Below are 23,465 nucleotides of genomic sequence, written 5' to 3' on the forward strand. Positions count from 1 at the left end.
AGGTACTAGGTTTTTCGGAACCGATATTATTACAATATCCCAGCGGTGTCAGGGCAACACCCAAAGACCCCGGATTCTCCTGTCTTGGCAAACAGAGACACGGGATACTTCTCGATGACGTCAAAGACCAAAGTTTATTGGTTGCAACCAGGGACAGAGGTCTACGAAGTACACACGGGTAGTTCGACAGAGACTGCACCACTTAAATGAACAAAACTTGGTCTTTTATGCCAAAAATTACGCCTCTGGCAACATCACAATTTACATTTGGTGCATACAAACTGACCAATGAACAAGTAGCATTTCAAAAAGTAACGAATGATGACAGTCAAAGTTAATCCCACTTTCCGTTGTCCAGCCCACCAAAACGATCGCACACATGCTTAGTTTCTATTCGATCAGGCCGGATAAACCCATCATAAAACCTTCAACCCAGATCGATGAACATGTCGTAAAGGAAAGGCATAAACAGATGGAAAGGAGATAGAGGAGTGGGAACGGTGTGCCATAAAATTGAACACATCCTGTTCTTTGATCTTTATCAGGACAGCTGTTGAACAAGGAACTGGCTCAGCGGGATTCGCCCCAGGCGAGGAGTCAGTTCGGCCAGGTCAACCAGAAGTCAACTAAGCCGTACGTGCCAAGGACTCGTTCGGCCACAATCATCGAGCCTATGTTAGGGCAACCACACAAGATGGCTGCCACATACAAAATGGAACCCGAGGGTTCAAACTAAATCCCCAAATGCAGAGTGTTCTCCTATATCGATTCATATGAAAACACTCAGACACGTTATACTCGCCATTTGCGGTCCGTAGAGACCAAAATCGTCCATTTCCGACGATCTTTATAAATCGGGTTTCGGAACTATCGAACCCAATTCGGGACCACGGAACCACAGACCCTCCTTTTGCCCTATCATAGGCAATAAACCCAGACCCATTTTAATCTGAATCCGGATCTATATTCATCAGGTCATCGATATGCTGCTGTAGCATCATCTTATTACTATGCATTTCTCTCCGGACAGGTTTCCGTACGCACAAAGTAGCACACAGGCCACAAATAGCCGGAGCACACTGTACACAAAGACAAAACATGAACAGAATTGCTAAGACCATCCCAATGACCATCAAAATCTTCCAACCCCAAGTGGATATCAATCCCCATAACCATCCCATCAAAGACCAATCCCCTTTGTCCAGATGGACAGAATCAGAGATTTTGTGCAATTTGGAAATGGCCTGGAGGACTGATGGAGCGTTGTCTGGAATAAAAACACAACAGCTTGATTGAATCAGTCTACAAACTCCACCTCGATCTGCTAGAATAACGTCTAGGGCAACTCTATTCTGAAGTGTCATAAGTCTATCCGACTGGAGCTCAGCAGTCAGGTTACCAAGGGCACCGGCGGTCTCAACTATGGTGGACTCAACCACTCTCGTAAGCTGACGAATGTTCCTACTGTTAGCCATTGGTCCCCAGAACGGCAGAAAACCCTTGAAGAAATCACCCAATTCTTGACCTGCAGTGTCTTCTTGGCTAAAGACACCTCTCGCAATTCTCGTCTCGTAATCCGGACCACGGAACCACAACTCTGCGACTCTGGGCAATAGCTTGCTTAATCTCCTGTAAATGGGGTTTTTTAGACTATTCGGACCCCGAGGGCGCACTGCCTGAGTTAGTACGTTACAGTGTGTGGAAGATACATGGAATTTCGTTGTGTAGTGCGTGTAGAGCAGACGGCAAACACCCTTAACCGTCCAAAAAGTCAACATACAAAGCAAAATAACAAGGCTATGCTCTCGCAACTACATGTGTGGTAACAAACAAGGTACAATGACCAAATGGAAAAGAGGCACAGAAGCAGATTCTTTGGTGTGTTTCTCCTTGTCACAGCAGGATGTTGGTTTTATTTTCTCCAGACTTGAGAAATGTTACATTCGCCGACACGTGTTTCGTCGTGTGCGGTTGAGTCAACACGACTCTTCAGGGCTTAAACTCCACTTCCAAATGGTAGGTTTGGAGTAAGTCTGGGTCTTAAGATTTGTTCGTACACGATTGTCGACCGCCGGGAACCACCAGAGGAGGGATTGCCATCATCGGCACACCGCCGTAGAGGAGACGCACCCGTTTCCCTCGTGGGCACAACCGAAGCATCCCCTCCCGGCTTCCGCCTGATACGCACACGTACTCAGAGCCTAACTCGAGATTCATCGTTTACCAGTGAGACAGGAACACAGACAGACGAATTACCCAGCACACGCATGACCTCACTGGTTTAATGCTGCCATTGTATTGATTTTTTCGAGTCAAACTAGTTACATAGTGAACATAGATCTTAAGACCCAGACTTACTCCAAACCTACCATTTGGAAGTGGAGTTTAAGCCCTGAAGAGTCGTGTTGACTCAACCGCACACGACGAAACACGTGTCGGCGAATGTAACATTTCTCAAGTCTGGAGAAAATAAAACCAACATCCTGCTGTGACAAGGAGAAACACACCAAAGAATCTGCTTCTGTGCCTCTTTTCCATTTGGTCATTGTACCTTGTTTGTTACCACACATGTAGTTGCGAGAGCATAGCCTTGTTAGCTTGCTTAATCTCCACAACGGCCCCTCGCGGCGGGATGCCTGGCTTTCACCTTGCGGATACCCTGCTGGGGTTATCTCACAGGGGAATACCAGGATGGGTTCCCTAAGCAAGTGCTTAGAAACCGGTGGTGATTTGCGCTATATAAATTCCTGTACATTTACATCTATCTATCATAGACTCAAGATCACCCACAAAAGGGGTGTAGTTTAATCTATATGAATCTTCCAGATTTTCTGAGTCTTTAATTTCAAGATATCTAATTGGGTTTTATGATAAATCAATTGCAGGGATTGAGGCAGTGAGTCCACTTCTGCATTGAAAAGTTGCATTTCAATTTTGGCAGTGTTCGCTCGATCCCCAGCAAACCCTGCAAAAGACACAAAGAGCTCAAAAAGTTTAATAATAACATTTGTATCTGGCTGAATATATAACATCAGGTCATCAAGTGTATAGTTTGAGTCTAAGAGACTCCCATATAGCTGGCTTAAGTACCTCTGATCTCATCAGGACATTGGCAGGGGGCTAAACAAAATCCTAAACAGCAGGATAGAAATGTTCCCACTTTCCAATTTAAAGAAAGAACCTTGATATATTTAGGCAATCGATTTGGTGAGTGTGTCAGGAAATGTAGTCTCCTCACAAACTTCTTTTTTTAAAATATCTTTATAGAGGTTTTTTTTAAAACAAAAATAACAGAGATTGTTCCCCCAAAAAAGTCAGACAAGACCAAGTTACATTGTGACAGTGTACTCATGACATGCATTATCAGACATCGTGTTCAATCCATATAACATATCTTACAACTGCTATGATCCCCATCGTTAGGCAGGTGGTCAGTCTCATTCGGGTGGCCATGTTCAGTCAGACTTAAATTAGTTGTCCCCAGAGAACCTTAGCGGGTCACTCTATCTCCTGGTAGGGAGGGTGGAGCCCGCATTAGATGCGCACGCACCGTCCATGTCACCCTGTCTAAGATAAGTCACAAAGTGTTCCCAAATATCCCTAGGCCTAGCCGTCGGGGGAATCATGCCCCAGTATGTCGTTAACAGTTCCTGGCAGCGTGAAAGGTCTGCCATCCAGGCCTGCCTCGTCAGGGTCGGTTTCCACCCCCAATGTATCGCCACCCTGCATTTTGCCAATAAAGGTAATATGGCCATCAATCGTCTGCATCTCATCGAGACCCTCCCAACGAAGCCCAATAGACAAATAAGTGGTTCTGGAAAGAGAGTCTCCCCTGTGATATCACCTATCATAGTGCATATTTACTACCAGTAAGCTGATACCCCGGGGCAGGACCACGCTAGATGTAAAAAAGTGACCTCCGAACTCCCACAGCGCAAGCAGCTCGGATAAGCAGCCAATCCCATTTTGTGTAGTTGTACCGGTGTACGATAGGTTCTTTGTAGGTAATTAAAATGTATTAACCGTAGTCTGTAGTTGGGAGACAAATTCTCCATTTGGGCACAGTAGATGGACCATTGCGCCTCTGTAATTGTAGATTGCAGGTCCCTTTCCCATGCTACCTAGGACCCGAAGGTGTCGGTTGTCATTTCATTCTGCATCAGTAGATTTAATTGAGTAATGTGTTTGCATGGGGAAGTGGTTATATATATATTCTAGCGCTGCAAGCGTGGGTGGGGAGCTAGAGAATGCGTTGAAGATCCTTCGTCAGTCTGCCCTGAGTTGGTAGTATAACAAGGTGTCTAAAAAAGTTGGTGCATGCTCCCCCGTCGTCACCAGGCTGGAACTGAACTTGCCCATCTTTGGGAATAGATCTGCAAATGTCACGAGACCATGCGATTCAGCATGCCGCGCAGCCCCTCCGTCCTACAGTGGTGGGACTAAGGGGTTATCACTTATGGGCATCGTAGGTGCAAACAGCATCGGGCTGCCAGTCTGTTCGCAGCTGCCCTCCCACACCCATCGTAGACACTGTACATTGTTGATCTTCTTTTTAAGGGATTTTATGATGCTGAAAGACCTCAGTCTAAAGCGGCAGCAGCATTGCCTGGTCATTATCCATCGCAACGTGGGGCTAAAAGGGGTTGGGGTGCACCCAAGGATGCAAGAATTGTGCTTGACTGCAAAATGCATATAGCTGCATATCTAGCACCCGCGTAGCATAGGGGGCGGGAGGGGCGGTCCGCCCCAGGCGGCACCATTCTTGAGGCGGCCGCAGCCACGCGGCACTGGAGGCCCGTTGCGGCCGCGGCTGCCTTTATAATTTATTTGGAAGTGGGAACGATTTCACAGTGTGTTCCAAATAAAATAAATTATTAGGGCGGCCGCTGCCACAACCGTGCTTCCAGTGCCTCGCCCGTGGCCTGGCGCCCAGTGACAGAAGTGGTGGCAGTCAGTGTGGCAGTGCAAAATAGTGCAGCGGGCGTGGCCTAAGTGAGCCCAGCCGCCGCGTTAGTAACGTCCTGCCTACTACTAGGCTGCCTTGTCCTCCTCCGACCGTTGTTGGCCCCCCCTACTCCCCCCACCCCCTCGCCTCGCCTCGCTCAGAGATTTTGGCCAGCCCTCGCCAAGTCACGAGCACAAGAACGTAGCAGTGATGACACGTTACGCTCTCACTGCTACGCTCTCGTCGTGGTCGTGTGACTCGTGTCGGAGTTTATTAAATTCTGGCCTGGGAGGCAGCTCATTGTTGTTCCCATGAAAACGAATGATGAATTAAAGTCATCACCCTTCCGGCCGAGGTTGGCTTCCATGCACATCAGCTCAATGACTAACTTGGACAGGACTGCAGCCTTTGGTGCTTACCGACGCTTGTTGAAGGTACACGTGTTTCTGCGCTTGTTTGCTTTCTTTTAAAGTCATTAAAGGGTGTTTTAATCCTTTAGGTCTTAATACATTTTTAACAATCTTCTTTTGCACTGAACGGCCACTTCCAGAACCAACGTGGGCATCGGGGTAAAACGTCTGTTGCTAAATCTACAATGTGTTGTAACACATACACAGCGGAGATTGGCCAGACAGGTGGGGGTTTACTGAACTACTAACTACCACCACAAAACAGGTTATTGTGGGGAAAGAATAATATGGAAACCAGAAATCTCTATATAAAATCGAGAAGTGAACATCTGGAACTGAGCAGGTGGGTGCAGTCTAGTAAATCAATCTATTATTAAAAAAAACATAATGCGAGGTAGGGTGTAAACAGCCTTTTGTAGCTTGGATAGAACGTGGATTTGGCAGAAGCATCAAAGAAAATAATGTACTATCCCAGTTATTTTGCCCGTAGCATATGAGGACTTCTGTGGTGGTGGCGGGGGTTAACACCTCATGCGACTCTGCTGTTTCCCCCTGTTTTAACCGGAGTGTGTGTATGTTACAATCTCACTGGGGTTACTGGTTGGCCGCCATGTTGGGAAACAGAACTGTCAGCACAGGGCTCTAGTAAAGCAGTGGCACAGTCTTAACTATGTAGATGTCTAGATGCACTAACAACAAATCTACAAGGCTACCGTGCACCTTGTCCCCTGACCTCGACCTCCATGTGCAGCCACCTTCAGGGTTCTGGTCAGCTTATCAAGACCATGTCTCAAGACCTCTCCTCTTCACCCCGTGTGCCTCTCCATGCAGCCACCTCTGGTTGCATTTCGAGCTTGGATGCATTGCATGAGTGGCCTTCGGGTGCACGTTTATGTTGCTGTGATCCATCTGTGGACCTATTTGAGGGCTGGTATTTCATGTAGATGGACAAGCTAAGGTAAGCTCATCACGTTTGTGCAGGTCCCCACTGCTTTAATGGGGGGACTATGATGTATGGTCATTTAATGTCAGCTGTAGATGATGGATCCCTGAACACTGTCATGTATGTGCATGTTTGCATTGTGCTGAAGGGTAATTGTTCACACAGCTCTCTGATGGATGTCACATGTGGTTTTTCTGAGTCCCCAGATAGATCATGCATTCTGTGTGTTCTCTTTTGTACTGCCAGTCACCGGTGTATTCAACTGTGTAGCCTTTGACCGTGTCATGTATGTGCATGTAACTTGCATGATCGAGGTAACTATTAGCAGCAATACTACGTGTCTCTCGGACATCTTTCAAGTGCTCACCGTCCTTTTTCCCCAGCACCGCCCCCCCAAGGGGCGGCAACCTGAGGGATAGCCCCGGGCGCCACAAGCTCTAGCTACGCCTCCACAATGCAACGGCAGAGTCAACCGTTCATAGGCCACCCTCGGTTGCCTACCCGCCTTCACAAGCGTTATCAAGTTGGACCGCAGCCTTTTGAAGAACTGTGCCGTGAGAGGGATCCGGATGTTAACAAATAGGTACAAAACCTTTGGAAATACAAAACTTTTTGCGATGGCTATAGGCCCGACAGCTGGAGTATGACCAATAATTGAATTCAGGCCTCTAGCAAATCAATTACCCTTCCATAATTAGCTCTCCATACCTTCTCTGGGTCCCTACTGAGCCATATGCCCAGGTATTTGACTGAGTCCACTGCCCGTTGTAGAGGGTATTCAGTGACATACGGTTGAGTGGTATCTGTCAGGGGGAATAAGATGGATTTGGACGAGTTAATATGGATCTCACAATGTCCGCCGTAGCGTATCACCTCTCGTATGTCTAGTTCCAGATTAGCTATGGGATCTCGGACATAAAGGGCCAAAATTGTCACCATACAATAATACTATTAGTCCTCTAGTCATAAAGGCAATGCCCCTTTCAGCATGAGGTTGCTGCAGCTTGGCTGCCAGTGGTTCCATGGCAATGGTGAATAGGAGCGAGGATAGCGGGCACCCTTGTCTCGTGCCTCTGGTGATGTTTATTGGCTTAAATATCCCGCCATTTTACCGGATACGTTTGGAGGGTATATAAGAGGCGTACTTTCTGAATGTGTTCGGAGCTTAGTCCCAATCGTCCTAACAGTGGAAAAAGGAAAGACCATTCTAGCGTATCAAACGCTTTGGTGGCGTTCAATAGGGATGCCACGGCTTTTTTGTCTGGGTGCAGATGATGCGTAACCGCGAAGACAGTGCACAGATTTTGTGATGCGGCATGGCCAGGAATAAAGCCAGATTGATCTGACTATCAACGGCAGGAGGGGCAGCAGGCGGTTTGCCACTACCTTCGCATATATCTTATTATCAATATTAATTAATGATACGGGACGGTACGAGTCGCATAATTCTGCAGGCTTGTCAGGTTTCAAAATCGGCACAATTACTGCCTCTCAAAGTGAGGGTGGCAGGAGACCCGCCTCCAGCGAATCATGATACATTTCTATTAGGTGAAGAATGAGCAAAGGGGCATATTCTTTATAGAAGGCCGGTGGAAGGCCCAGGCGCCCTGTCAGCTGGCAAGCAGGGAATCACACGGGCGATCTCCTCAGGAGTGACCGGAGTGTCTAGGCAGTCTCAGTGCGCCTGGTCTAGTCACAATAGCTGAATGGAGTTGAAAAGCTCCTTCAGCGCTACAGGGTCTCCCGCCACACCCGCCGGTATATGCGACTATAGAAGGTGGATATCACCTCAGGCAACTCTGTTGGGGAAGAAATAAGCTGAGAATCTGGCCCCGCAGTTCGGTCATGTATGTCAATGCATGGAGTTTACGCAGCAAGCCTGCCAGTGTCTTCCTAGGGCGGTCGCCCTCCCCATATCTCCGTGCTTGGGCCTCTTTACCAAGGTAGGTGGGTTCCCTATCATCTTTCTCCGCAAAAGTGTATGTCGCCAACGTGCCCGGGGCAGGATTGGCAAAACAGTCTTGCTCCAGATTCTGAATCTCTTGTTCCAGTCTACTTAAAGTACCTCGCAGCTACCACAGCACCCCCAATTGTTGCGCAATGTACTTGCTGTATATGAACGCTTTGAATGCCTCCCACAGTGTAGAAGGCGACTCCACCGTGCCAACATTGCATGTAAAATAGTCTGTTTTTGCCACACAGATACTCTCCTTGAAGGCTGCATCACGCAACGCATTCGGAGGGAGTCTCCAAGTAAAAGCACGAGAAATGATCTGCAGAATTTAAAGCATTAGGAGCACCAGCGCATGATCAGAGAGTGTGTGCGTGAGGTGTTTGGTCTCAGTAGTCTCGGCCAGTGCATCTCTCGAGACAAGCCTGTAATCCAGTCTGGACCACACACTGTGGTAGGAGGAGAAGCACGCTCCCTCATGGTTATGTGGTGCGTATGGCGCCAGACATCCACAAATAGGTTGTCGGACATTACTGTGGTATGTCCCCGCTGTCCAAGAAATCACTCGCAGTACACTGGACCAGTTCAGCGCACCCTCTAGTACAACATTGAAGTCACCCCCCCTCCCCCCGAGTACCATCCGTGGGCCATAGTTTGCAGCCAGCCTCGAGACATTCAGGAAAACCTCTGGGTCATCAACATTTGGCCTGTACACAGCAATCAGAAAGAGGGGCTGTTTGTATAATGTACTGATAGCGATAATATATATACCTTCCTGGAAAATGTGAAGGTGTGTGGTGTGCCACAGTATCTTTTTTTATCAACAGGGATACACCCCTACTATAATTGGAATACAGTAAGGAGTGTGTCTCTCCCCACCAGTAGACCTTCAATCTGTTGGCGGTACCTGCTGTTAAGTGAATCCCTTGTAGGAAGCATATGTTAATGTTGTGTCTGGCCAAATAGGAATGCACTAACCTGGATTTGCAGTAATCATTTAGGCCTCTTACATTCCAGGTGAGGAATCTGGCACTAGTTATCATAGTGTTCTAGCGTGATGTTGTGCCACATAGTGTTGCGTGTCCGGGGCCCGAGTCACCAGCACAGTGGCTTATATTGGCACTCGTGCAGGTCAAGCAGTCTACAGTAAGTTCCACCATCCAGTCTGAGTGTTTTCCGGGATAGTTGAGTCTGTCCACCCCCAACTTCCCCAAAAATAAAAAACTATTATGATCATCAAACACCCTCCCACTCACTCCAACCCCCCAAATCAGGTTGAGACCGCATACCCACTGTTAGATTTGGGGGTCTCTGGTTGGCACAGGTAAGGACTTGTGACAAGCAGGGACCCTCTCCTCTAGTCAGGATAAGGGGATTACCCTCTAAAATAACCCCTTCTCACCCTCTAGGCAGTGTGGCGCGAGCAGACCAGGCTTATCTCAGAGCGTTATAGGTTAAGCATTTGTGAACACAGAGTAACTCAGTGACAACACCACACCAGGGTTTGCATAAAAATAAGTATCTTTTTTATATAAAGGCTTAGCGCAAGACCAAATATCGTAAGAAATAGGCCACAATACTGTTAGGAAGGCAGTTCTTGGTTAAAAATGCGTAGTTTTTGGTTCTGTGTGCTTCGTGCTGTCTGTGCGGCTCTCACGGGGATGAAAACGTACTTAGGCAGAGTCAAAATAGGCACAGGGGACTCTCGGGTCCGGTGCGCACACAAACGTGGTGTGAATTTCACAGTACCTTTAAATTCGTAGTTTCCGACACAGACCTGTGCAGGTGAAGGCGTACCAGGCGCGTTTCTGCCCCTCTCCGATGCGAACCCGGCTCGTTGCAGTCGTCTCTGTGCGAGGCGTTTGAGCGGGGGCCACGGGGGGGGTGAGGCAGAGGGTCCAGGTCTGGGAGCGTTCACAGTGCGAGGCGTTGTGCGTGTCGTACCTCAGAGCGGGAATGCCTCTCACTTCCAAGCAAAATAACTCAATATTTACCTGAACCTCCAATTATTTGAATGTGTTACTGATACAGAACAATAAACAAAAATAAGTGTGTTTATCCTGGCCATCAATGTTGCCTGATTACATTTTTACTTATTCTTCATGCTAGATTACATTAAAAAAAGAACACATAATCTACTAGACAGACAATCTCATTATAGACAATCTCATTATTACTACATACAATAATACATTGAAACGCAACAAAATAATGTACAAAAATACATATACATCAATAAAAATTACACAAATATAGTGACAATAAATCAGTGAAAAAACAGTTGTGATATGTAGCTTCAAATCACATTTACTCATTTAAACGACACATGATGTTCCCCAATTAGAAGGGTGAATATTTACAAAACTCAGAGTGTTCAAAGATCTAACTACACTTTTTATGGTAGCCAAAGATCTAACTACACTTTTTATGGTAGCCGACGCGTTTCGAGTCCTGGTTTTTTGAATTGCCGGACTCTCATCAGGTCTGGATGAGTCTTTTCATAAAAAAGAACTGGCAATAACCCAGCGTGGTTTATAGGCTCGTATTGTAAATTCGTGCAGTGCAAGCCCCTCTTTAATGTGCTCTTGTGTGGCGTAGTAATTAGATAACTTCGCGTTCAATATATCGGGTCGTGGTGCTGGGGTTCTTAGGATTCGTGAAGTGGTTACAACTCAGGGAGGGAGCCACGACTTTTGTTTACTCGGATCTGTTGCAATTTAGAATCTTATTTGGAAGCTTCGTGCTCGTTTACATTATTCACTCGTACCGCGTATGAGTGAATAATGTAAACGAGCACGAAGCTTCCGAATAAGATTCTAAATTGCAACAGATCCGAGTAAACAAAAGTCGTGGCTCCCTCCCCGAGTCTTAACCACTTCACGAATCCTAAGAACCCCAGCACCACGACCCGATATATTGAACGCGAAGTTATCTAATTACTACGCCACACAAGAGCACATTAAAGAGGGGCTTGCACTGCACGAATTTACAATACGAGCCTACAAACCACGCTGGGCTATTGCCAGTTAGTTTTTATGAAAAGACTCATCCAGCCCTGATGAGAGTCCGGCAATTCAAAAAACCAGGACTCGAAACGCGTCGGCTACCATAAAAAGTGTAGTTAGATCTTTGGCTACCATAAAAAGTGTAGTTAGATCTTTGAACACTCGGAGTTTTGTAAATATTCACCCTTCTAATTGGGGAACATCATGTGTCGTTTAAATGAGTAAATGTGATTTGAAGCTACATATCACAACTGTTTTTTCACTGATTTATTGTCACTATATTTGTGTAATTTTTATTGATGTATATGTATTTTTGTATATTATTTGTTGAGTTTCAGTGTATTATTGTGTGTAGTAATAATGAGATTGTCTATAATGAGATTGTCTGTCTAGTAGATTATGTGTTGTTTTTTTAATGTAATCTAGCATGAAGAATAAGTAAAAATTCAATCAGGCAACATTGATGGCCAGGATAAACGCACTTATTTTTTTTTATTGTTCTGTATCAGTAACACATTCAAATAATTGGAGGTTCAGGTAAATATTGAGTTCTTTTGTTAATAGGCCCTACCTATCCTCCTTTTTTCGGGCCAAACCCCTTCTTCTCACAATCTCACTTCCAAGCAGCGCGATAAGGGCCGTACTTTCAAGAGCGGGGCTGCCTAGTAAATCCTGGATATCGCGGTGCGGGCAGACTGTACGCTGCAGATGTGCAAGCCGTACTCGGCCCTGTGGTGCGCTTCGCTATTCCAAGGCCAGCAGCTGGGACACGGCGAGTGGTGCGGCTCGAAGGGGGGAGGGTGAAGCAGGGTGCGGTGCGGCCCGGGTAGCTTACGGTGCGAGCTACGGCTCACAGAGGAGTGGATTCGCTTCGTTCAGGGCGGCTACGGCACAGGTTTCACGGCAGTCAGGGCTTCGGGGTGCACCTCAGATCGCGGGTCCAGCAGTACGGGAAAAAGGGCAAATTCCAGCAGCTCTTATTGAGGTAGTGGGAGTCCAATAGTCCTGGGACTCCGTTCAGAGGGCAAGCTCACCCACAAGCCCTTGGAGATCTTTAAAAGCACAAGTTGAACAGTCTTTTCCAGTCTTTTCCTCTCCTCTCCCAGCAAGGCAACCACTGCAGGCCAATCCCCCAGGTCAGGGACGTACTCCTCCTTGCAGCTTTCCCATTTCCTTCTCTTCAGGCAGAGTTTCTTCTTGTTGCAGCAGGATCTAAATTGTTTGGAGCAGGGCCCCAATATTTATACCACAATCTTTTGCTCTTTGAGGCCAGGGGGCCTTTGCCTAGTTCAGTTCAGTTCTTGAGCACTTTGTTGATATGACTCTGGCTTGTCTTTTCAGTGTGCAGGGCAGAGACATCAGACGCTCCATAGAAGGTGGAGCCAGCATTGTGGTGGCAGAGCACAGCCCTATTCAGAGTCCAGGTGCACTCCTCCCACCCATCTGGCTGTAATCTTCCTTTTCACCACCTGGCTGCCCCAGCCTGTCTCCTGGAATTCCCCAGCCCTGTCACTCACAGAAACCAGACAGCAGATACACATCCTAGCAAAGGCGGGCTGAAAAGGTTAGGCAAGCAAATACCAACTTTCTAAAAGTGGTATTTGCAAACACAGAATATTAAAACAACCTTTACTAAAAAAATTATTTTATTATTCTGAGTTCAGGCATACCAAACTCAAATTTCTACCATGTTCCCTGAGTCTGTTAGGAATGTAGATTGTAACAATTCTAACAGCCCATTCTGGCCTATGAGAACTGGCAGCCTTGCAATAGTGAAAAATGAAAATGGCTGTAATTCACTATCAGGACATGCCACACACATTAGGGATTGTCCTATCTTATACTTACAATGCACCCTTCCATTGGGCCTACCATAGGGGTGACTAATATGAAGTTAAGGGAAGGTTTGGAGACTGGCAAGTAGGTGCACTTGCCCAGTCAGCATGACAGTGTTAGACTGCACGCAGGTTCTGCAATGGCAGACCTTAAACACATTTTACCAGGCTGCTTCTGTGGGTGGCACAACCAGTGCTGCAAGCCCACTAGCAGCATTTGGATTTACAAGCCCTGGGCACTCCTGGTGCACTTTACCAGGGTCTGACAGTAAACCAAATAAGCCAATCATGGAATCCAATCAATGTATACATTTTATACAGGGAGCACTTGCACTGTGGCACTGATTGGCAGTGGCACAGTGCTCTGAGCAGCTAACACTAGCAAAACACATGAGGCACAGTAACAAAAAGTGGAAGGAAGACCCACGCCAAGGTTCCAGGTCTAACACCCACCCGCCTCCAAAACTTCAAGAAACCCAATAGCATAACAAGGTGGGATTATCCTGTGGGGCCATGGGTCACCTGAGGTACGACTCTCTCTCAAGGACTAGGATGGCCGAGCGGTTTATGGAGGGATTAGTAAATATCTCTTTACTATGAGCAGTGCACACTGCCCCCACCATTACATACATCCACATTTAAGTGTGTCCATTGCCTCAATTTGTCTTCTCATCTGCACCTTAAGAATGGTCCCTGGAAGGGGGACCCCCGTCGTAATCAGTCATTATCACTTGTACGGCCTTCTTCTGCTGAACGGGGGATATGGATGGGGCTCGCCGGTTCTTACTTAGTTGCTTGGCCAGTTTCATTGTAGCTGCCGGGTCCGTGAATATTTGCATGTTTCCGTTGTGTGTGACTCTAAGTTTGGCAGGATATAGCAGGGCATATTTCACCCCCAGTTGTTGTAAGGCTCACTTGGCGGGCAGGGATTCCTTTTTCACGGCCTGCACCGCCAAAGTGAAGTCCGGGTAAAATGAGAGGGGGTTTCCTTGGTGGTGCACCTCTCCCCGTTCTCTGGCCTGGTTCAGAATAGTCACAATAGTGCAGGAGGTGTACTTTTATGGGTCGAGCTGGGGCTCCAGGGGGTGGACACAGCACCAGAGTGTGGTGTACTCTCTCGACAATGAAGACGGCGGAGAGGTCATCTCCGAATAGCTCTCGCAGTAGGTTTTTGAGGTAATCTTCCATTCTGGATATAGCTGTACTCTCCAGAATACCAGTAATGCGGATATTATTTCTACGAGAGAGTGATTCCAGATCCTCGTTTTTGGCACTTATTATTTCAAGTACTTTGTCCCTTTTTTAATAATTTTTGCCTGTCTTCCACGTGCTGTTCCTCTAAGTCTGAAATACGTGCTTCAGTTTGCGTGAAACCGTTGTTGTGGGTGTCCACACGTTGCTTTACCTGATCTAGTCGAGCAGTGAGGAGGTCTAGCTTATTGTCAATGGTTTTCAAGCTAGACTTCATGTCCATAAGAAAGGATCAGATATCTTCATCCTGGAGCGTTGTGTTCAGAGCTTGTCCACTCTGCCCCTCACCATCTTGAGACTTGTGTGGTGCCACCCATCAAAGGTCAGTTTGGGCTGTTTAGCTTCTGGTTTTCCCATGGCTGGTCTCCTCGATCTACACATGCATTGCACCTCGTGTCAGTATCTGGCGTTAGCTATAGAACATCGGGCTGCCCATGCTTTGCTTGTTGGTGGTCCTGGTACCAGCATTCCACGAGACGGGGCAAACCACTGCTGTGGTGTAGTCATCAGATTGTTTGAGGGCAGGCAAGGGACACTCAGCAAATGTTATTTCACCAGGATTCAGGGAAGTAACCATTTACTGGGTATGATTGTCTGATTGGTTGCGCCGGGGGGAGCGGGCCAAGGGAGAGGTCCGGATCGTGACACCTCTACGCGGTAGCCAACCTTCCAGCATTGGTGCCCGCTCGCAGCGCAATATTTATCTAACACGAGGTCCGCAGTACACGAGGCCCTTTTACTTCCTCTCTCACTGCCACAGGTCACAGCGGTGCCAGCTCCCTCAATCTGCTGGTGCCCCCTCTGCACTATTGCTGTGCGTTCCAGGCATATTTGCTGCCCAATTGCGGTTCACAGTCACTTGGCCCACAGGATTATTGATAGCCAACTGGGAGTCTCCTGGGTGAAAACAGACAATATCCCAGGCGCAGGTATAGCTGGTGGGGGAGCACCGGTGGGGGAGGGGGCTTGCACCGGTCAGCTTGCCGGGTTCTGACCCACAAGGAATTTCAGAGGCCTCACCCACCACCACCCCCAGTGCCCCGCACACCCACCTGGTGGTAAGCGTGGCTCCGATCTTCTCCAGCAGTCTGCAACAGGCAGCGTCGGAGGGGGGCAGCTCCCTTGTCACCTCAGACCACACACCATGCCCCACAGTCTGGGCGGTCCACTGCTCCAGGCCCTCCAAAGCCGAGCTCAGCCACCAAGCCCCACGGCGTGTCGCCAATTGGGGGAGGCCTGCAGTCCTCAGAACTCAGAGGCTGAGCCCAGCCACCGGGACCCCCGCCATGTCTCACAATTTGGGTGGCTTTTGTTCCTTAGCACTCCGAAATCAAGCTCGGAATCCACTTCTCGCAGCCGACTGCGCCATTGTTAGCACACCACTATGTCTGTTCCAGCTCTCACCCAGCTGCCCCTCAACTCGTGATCCCTGCGGGGCAATTAGTGCATGGAGGCTGCGTGGTAGGCCACAGCGCTCGGGGGTCTTAAGTCGCTACCTGGCGTGGTCCAGGATGAAAAAAGGCCGCCGTTTCTGTTGTGTGCCTCGGCGTTCCACAAGATGGACTATCCCATTTGTTTAGCACGGGTAGAGTCCCTCAGTATGCCGGATTATTCTGGATTTTGTAGCTCAGCCGGCAGAGCCCACTTAGAGTGCAGCAATTTTGCAACCAGGCAAAGCCCCACCCCCCTTCCTCAAGAACTTTAAACAACAACTTCCAAAACTCCAAGTCAAGCACTTTCAAAGCATCTATGAAGAGCACTACTGCAAAAATCATATGCGCAGTGAAGTGTTTGATTGCCTCATGCATTTTTGAGTAAAGCTGAACAATTATTGAGTGTTTATGTGCAGGAAGGGACACCTTTCTGCACATAAACAATTATTAATGGCATTTTGCTCTTTCTTTATGTGCCACAGAATGCAGCACACATACAAAAAGCATAAATGAGGAGAAATAAAAGTATTTCCCATTGTTGCTCCATTGTAACACCTGCTATTTCATGGCGTGAGTTTTTGGCACTGCCTCAGATTTACACCTCATTGTAAATCTGGGACAGTAACAAAAAGCAATGGATGTTACGGTGGAACGCCCACAGCAACACCCATTGCACGCCCCCTTCACACAGATACCTGTGTAAAAGGATAACATATTTACAAAGCGGCGTTAAGCCACAAAAAGTGGCTTAACTTCACTTTGTAAATATGGTGCAGGGCATTGCGCCACCAGAACATCAAAAAGGAGTGACGTTCCATTGGCGCAATCCGATTGTAAATATGCTCCCTGTTGTTTTCATTTATTTTGTGGTTTAGAGATCCTACTCAGTGATGACATCACAGTATCACACACTTATTTGAAATCTTCAGCAGTGTAAACAGCAAATATTACAACTGCATTAAAGCAAATACTAATTCCACATCTCCCCAGCCCTGGGTATGTTTGACAACTGAGAAAATGGAACAAATTGCAACATTACATTGCCATTTGGCAGATAATGAACCTGAGATGTTTTTGACTAACAAACACAGGCTCTATATCTGGCAAATGACAATCTAATGACACAATTTATTCCCCTCTCAAATGGTAATTTCAAGCTCAAATTATGTTGTCTTTCACACAATAGTGTTCTCATACTTTTCAGGCCAACAACAGCGTAAATAATTTTAACTGCGCACTTTCAAAATGTAATACAAATTTGACCCCAGAACATACAAAAGAGCTCAGCAAAACTGAAAGATCCCCGGAGAAAGAACATTTAGGTCTGACGGTCTGACCCTATAGGCAGCTTTATATTTTTCCCCAGCTTCATACTCTCCAAAGTAATCACATCAAAAATAAATATATATATGTACAGAAATGGAGGGGCTTTCAGGCAGTCCCTCTTCACTCATTTTTCTGTTCAAGTGTTATTCACATTTTCTTTCTGAGGCAGTCCTCTTCATTCATTTGTCTGTTCAAGTGTTATTCACATTTTCTTTCTGAGGCAGTCCTCCTCATTCATTTGTCTGTTCAAGTGTTATTCACAAATTCTTTCTGAGGCAGTCCTCCTCATTCATTTGTCTGTTCAAGTGTTATATTTTCTTTCTGAGGCAGTCCTCCTCATTCATTTGTCTGTTCAAGTGTTATTCACATTTTCTTTCTGAGGCAGTCCTCCTCATTCATTTGTTTGTTCAAGTGTTATTCACATTTTCTTTCTAACCATCTCAGGGCCTCATTTACTATATTTTGACACACGGCAGCACAGCAAACCTTCCCTCTGTACTGACATACGTCAAAATAAAAAGGCAGGAATGCGCCGGCGACTTCATGTCCTTCTCCTCTGCGCCGGTGCACAAACAGCAGCCATGAGCCAATACAGACACCCTTGTGCCATGGTGTAAGGGTGCCTGGGTTGCAGGGATGATTGTTGCTGTGCAGGAATGGACACCTTCCTGTACAAAAACAATAGTTAATGCTGTTTTGCTCCTTCTGTGAGGAGAAATTAAAGTATTTCTCCTCGTTGTGCCACTCCTGTGGCTCCCCAGGGGAAGTGTAGGACTGTGACTCATTTCCAGGTTTACTACACTTTCTAGATCTGGGAATATGTCAAGTTACATGGATGTTGCGTGAGAACACCCATGCAAACACCCATGGAATGTCCCTTCACGCAGAGTAATGCGTGAAAGGTGGCCATATTTAAAGGGCCATGAAAAGTCACGCAGAGTGACTTTATGTGGCCTTGTAAATATGGGCAGGCACTCTGCGCCGCCTGTGCATTGAAAAAAGTGATGCACCGGGGCACAATGGGCTTGCAAATTAGGCCCACAGTCTATAGCGTGCTGCAGTTGGGAAACCCACCTCAGTTCTTGGCGCTCGTTACTATGAGTCATGGCATTACGTTCTTGCACATGTGCTCCATGTCAGAGCTAGGGCTGATAGGCCATTCTACCTTTTGATATTTTTTAAATGTATGTATCTTGTTGTGGATCATTCTTGTGATGGGTTCGTTTTTATTTACTTTTTTGGTAAACATATGTACGCCACCTTTAGACATTTTAGTATTTTTATTTGTTTACTTTTTATTGCTTTTACTTTTTTACAGTCAATTTAATATGTTTGCAAAATATGAAATTTGAAACTCGCAGGCTTGCCAAGACCAGACCCATTAGCTCTGCCACTAGTTGTTTTCTGTGCTACTACAGGACCAAACTGTTGTAAGCAACCAGGGCAGCCAAGGTCAGACCCAACTGCATTATGCTTCAACCTATGAGTTTTTGGACATTGTGGTTCTTCTGGTGAAGTGTGGAGCACCCACATCCATTCCATCTCCAGGATGGCATGCTTGGCCAGACAACTATGTCATAGGCACCAGTCCTGAGTTGAGACCAACATTATCAATACAACTTTCCCTACCGTCCTGAAAAGAATGCACATAACCTACCTCGGACATGGGCACCGACCGAACTGAGGCCAGCCCAGCGCTCCGGTTGTCTGTGGCAAAAAGCTGACGCAGCAGCACCTACAATTGTGCGAGTGAAACTCCCAAGTAAGCGTGCATGCCTGAAAGTACCAAGCAATCACCCGTGCCTTGTATGAATGTGAAGAAACAGAGCATTCATTGAAAAATGTTAAAATAAAGATCGTGAAATACACAGGGGTTTCGAAGCTTTAATGATAAATATTTAAAAACGAAAAAATAAACACTCTGCATTTCTCATTTGTGATGTCTAATTCTGAACTGTCGAAATGTCTGGGCCAGTAATCTTTACAAAGCACGGTGACATTGTGTAGTTGTCTGTGCCACACCCTTCATGGCACTTCCTGGAAGTGACACCCTGTGGTGCATATCCCAAAAATCAGACTGCCATCTTTACTATCAAGCTAATGTTTACTACCCCTTCGGAAGGAGGCCTTACCTTGTACCCAGTAACATGTGATTCATTTTCCATCGCTACGACGGGGTCCCACTGGAGTCTGACGTTGGAGCCAGAGAGTTTCCAAGTGATGTTTCCTGGGGGACGACTCGGTGCTAGAACACAACAGGAAGATGAAACAGGCACAAAGGTGAGATATTTTCCTCTTAGAAACCCTAGGTTACCCCCTTCTTCTCTTGACTCTACACCCTCGAAGCCTCATGACCTTTCCATCACAGGTCAGTTCTACCCATCTAGCCCACTTCCTTTCCATTCGTAAACTCACACTTTATTTATTTACTAGCAGCCCGTCTCAACGTTGTCCGGGAGCAATCATGGCTCAGGGCCCCTGCCCGCCCTGACGTTGTGCAGTATTATGCCTCTATGTTTAGTTTGTACGCTTTTGTAAGCTGCCCACGTCACTTTTTCCTCCTGTAATGCCCCGTTTGGTACCTGCCCACGTCACTGCCCACGTCACTTTTTCCTCCTGTATGCCCCGTTTGCTACCTTCTGCCGATTGTCATTTTAGCTTTCAGCTGACCGCTCCACTTTGTACGCTTTTGTAACCTGCACACGTTTCTTTTTCCGTTTGGTACCTGTGGCTCGCTCACCACTCCTCTCCGCCGCCGCTCCTCCCTCACGCTTGCTTTGCTCACTGCTTACTTTGCGCCCTACCTCATCCGCCGATCACCGCTCCTTCCCGCCGCCGCTCCTCACTTCCTGCCCGCCCATCCTCACCGCCTGTCCCCCGCTCATGTCCGCTGCTCCTCCGCTCGTCACTGCTCCTGCCAGCGCTGATCTCCGCCGCTCCTCCCCGCGCTGATCTCTGCCGCTCCTCGCGCTCATGTACGCCGCTCCTGATGTAAGCACGCACGTCGCGGCCGGCGCTACTTTGAAGGCACTCCTTTTTTTTTTAACTTATATTTTTTAAATAACTTATTTATTTTTTATTTATATAGCCTATGTCCATCTGCACACCCTGAGGATTACAACGATGTATCGGGTGTGTGGATTAGCGCTGTGGTTCCCGAGTTTACCCGCCTCAAAGCCTCAAAGTTCTTCCTTTATAATAGTAGTATAGATTTAGTGTTTTCTATAGCGCAAACATAACCCAATCCTGGTTTCGTTCATAGTTTACAAATTACAAATAATAAACATATTGAGTCTTCTAGGCGACCACTCGGATTATAGTAGTACATGACATGACAAATTTGCATATAAAATCATTCCTAAATAAAACGTGGAGTCAGAACTGTATGACAGTTGCAGGACCAGACCAATATCCATGTGGCTCGGTAGATGTACCTTCATTAGCCAACGTCCCAGAATCTTGCGTATGGACTAGGGCATCCCAACAGGTCTGACTGAAATGAAATGAAATGAAAATGCGTTTTGTAGAGCGCGAATTAGTTGCCCGGAGGCGTCCAAGCGCTGAGATTGCGAAGTGTTCTAACCAGCAGGACAAGTGACATAGAAGTGAAAGAAGACCTATTTATTAAACAAAAAAGTTTTCAGATGCTTCCTGAAGGAGGTCAAATCTGGATTAGACCTTAGTTGAAGGGGTAGGCTGTTCCACAGTTTAGCAGCATTGAGGGTAAAAGAACGACCTCCTGATCTAGCCCGGTTAACTTTGGGCACGATGGCAAGGAACGCGCTGGCGGAACGTAACTCTCTGCTGGGGAGGTAAGGGGTGATTAAGGGACGATTGATCAATGGGCCAGTTGCCCAGAATGACTGATGGGCAATACAAAGGGACTTGAAACTAATCCTGTCCCTAACAGGGAGCAAATGCAATCTTATTAATCCAGGTTTAGCGGAAGACCTACGGGGAATTTGAAGTAGGGTCCGGATTGCACAATTTTGAATAACTTGCAATTTCCGCAATGTGAAATCGGGGGCTCCAAGATACAGTGCGTTTCCGAAGTCCAACCTAGAGTGGATCAATCCCTGTACAACAATTTGTTTGGCTTGAAATGGTAACAGGGGGAGAATCCTTCTTAACATTCTGATAAGGCCAAAACAGGTGGCAGACAGCTTGACAGCCTGGTAGTCTATCCAGCCAGATGCCCAAGCTCTTAATGGCATCCTTTGGGACTGGGGGGGACCTAGGCAGGCTGGCCAGATAGAGCCCAGCGAAGACGGGGCCGAGCGTCCCAGCATCATGACCTCTGTCTTGTCCCCATTGAGTTTGAGACAAGACAGGGTCATCCAGCTGTTCACTTCACTCAGGCAACCAGCCAGATCTACCGTGGCCGCCGGGCCCTCAGCTCGCGTCAGAGAGACCACCAACTGGGTATCGTCCGCGTAGGTAACGATCTTAATACCATACGGACGGAGGACACCCGCCAGCGGTCTCATATAGATGTTAAACAACGTCGGGCTGAGCGAGGAGCCCTGTGGGACTCCACAGCCCAGCGGTCTGCTGGTGGAGATGGTGTTTCCCTCAAAGACCTGGAAAGTTCTATTGGTCAGGAATGACCTGAGCCATTTCAACGCTCCCCCTTGAATCCCGATGTCATGGAGACGCTGCAATAAGATTTCATGATTCACAGTGTCAAAAGCGGCACTCAGATCGAGGAGGATGACTGCCACCGATCCTCCCCGATCCAAGAAGCCTCTTGTTTCCTCCATAACTGACAACAAGGCCGATTCTGTCCCATGTTTGGGGCGAAAACCGGTTTGTGAAGGGTCAAGCAGTTTATTATTTTCTAGAAAATTAGTCAGAAGATTGTTGATATATTTTTCCAGTATCTTGCTGACCTAGGGGAGCAGGGAAATGGGACGGTAGTTGTTAAATGTCGATATTGGGTTTCTTCACAAGTGCCCTCACTCTAGCCTCTTTCCATGCTGGTGGAACCATATTGGTGGAAATTGAGGCATTAAGTACCTCCAACATAACAGGGAGGATAATATGGCTAACAGTCTTTAAGGGACTCGGGGGAGCGGGGTCACTAGGAGAACCCGATTTAACCTGCGCCATTAAAATGGCCAGTCGGTCCAGGTGTAGCAAAGGAAACTCCTCCAACACAGGTGACAGATTGTCTGTTATATCCTGCTTAGAATGCTCCAGGTTGTCAGCTGAGGCATTTAAGAGAGTGGTTGAAAAGGAAGAGTAGATGAGATCCACTTTGTTATAGAAAAAGTCGGCTAGCTCATTACATCGGACTTGTAAATCATCACTATTTACAGGGGACTGGGGGAGTTTAGTGAGGCGTTTTACAATCCGATAGATTTCCTTAGAATTGGAGCTGGCTTCGGAGAGCTTTTGTGTATAGTACTGGGTTTGTACTTTCTTTATTTCTGTCTCGTAGTCTCTGATGGCTTTCCTATACAAAATGTTATCTGGGTCGGTGTATCCCAAACGCCATTTCCTCTCTAGCCTTTTGCACCTGCGTTTAATATCCCTGAGCTCCTCAGAATACCAGGGGGCCGAGGGCCTAGATCTCTTTGTCCGAGTTATCTTGGATGGGAGTATGATATTCAGTGCTCTAGTTATCCAGTTGTTAAATTCCTCGTTAGCTAACAAGGGATCTGCATTAATAGATGGTGTTGTAGCGTGTAGCTCTTCAGCCCATTTGTCTAAAGAGAGTTTGGACCAGTTTCGAGCATCCCGTAATCCTGGCATCAGAGCAGGGGGTTTGTGCGTGTGCCAAGTTAAAGGGACTAACCAATGGTCCATCCACGGGACCACAGTAGGGAGTTCTGCCTCCAAATCGGGGCAGTTACTAAATACGGGATCCAGCAAATGCCATTTCGTATGTGTGGGAGATCGAACGAGCTGAGATAACTGTAATGCAGACAGATCAGCGATAAGCTCTTGGGCCGTATGATCACCAATATCCTCAAAATGCATATTTAGGTTGCCCAATAATGTATAATTAGCAGAGATGGAGGCTAGGTCTGCGACTGCTGAGGGCAAAGAGTATATAAACTGTCTAACTGGCCCCGGGGGGCGGTAGATCAGTGCTCCTGAAAAATTAATATTTGGCGAGAGCTCCAAACTAAAGGACATACTTTCGCAGTCCAAAAAGGGACTAGGGGAGCAGCGGCATGAATAGTTCTCTTTAAATATTATTACTAGACCGCCCCCTTTCCCAGATGGACGATCTAACCTTGATATTTGATATCCCTGAGGCAAAGCTTGTATTATATCGGGCTCCGAGGACGGGGTTAGCCATGTCTCAGTAAGAAAAACTATATCTGGGGTGAGCTCGTCAAATAACAAAGATAGTTCTGT

General features: G+C 47.0%; 1 protein-coding gene across 1 annotated transcript in view; it reads right to left on the bottom strand.

The window, feature by feature from the left end:
* The window catches only part of CNTN2 (contactin 2), a 209,161-nt gene that overhangs the window by 29,506 nt on the left and 156,190 nt on the right, over window positions 1-23,465 (bottom strand). The window contains exon 20 of the mRNA XM_086919714.1: window positions 19,232-19,344. Coding sequence (XP_086775840.1) covers window positions 19,232-19,344 — 113 coding nt within the window. The remainder of the gene's footprint in view (window positions 1-19,231; window positions 19,345-23,465) is intronic.

This window comes from Lissotriton vulgaris, chromosome 5, assembly GCF_964263255.1.
Source record: "Lissotriton vulgaris chromosome 5, aLisVul1.2, whole genome shotgun sequence".
Taxonomy (NCBI): Eukaryota; Metazoa; Chordata; class Amphibia; order Caudata; family Salamandridae; genus Lissotriton; species Lissotriton vulgaris.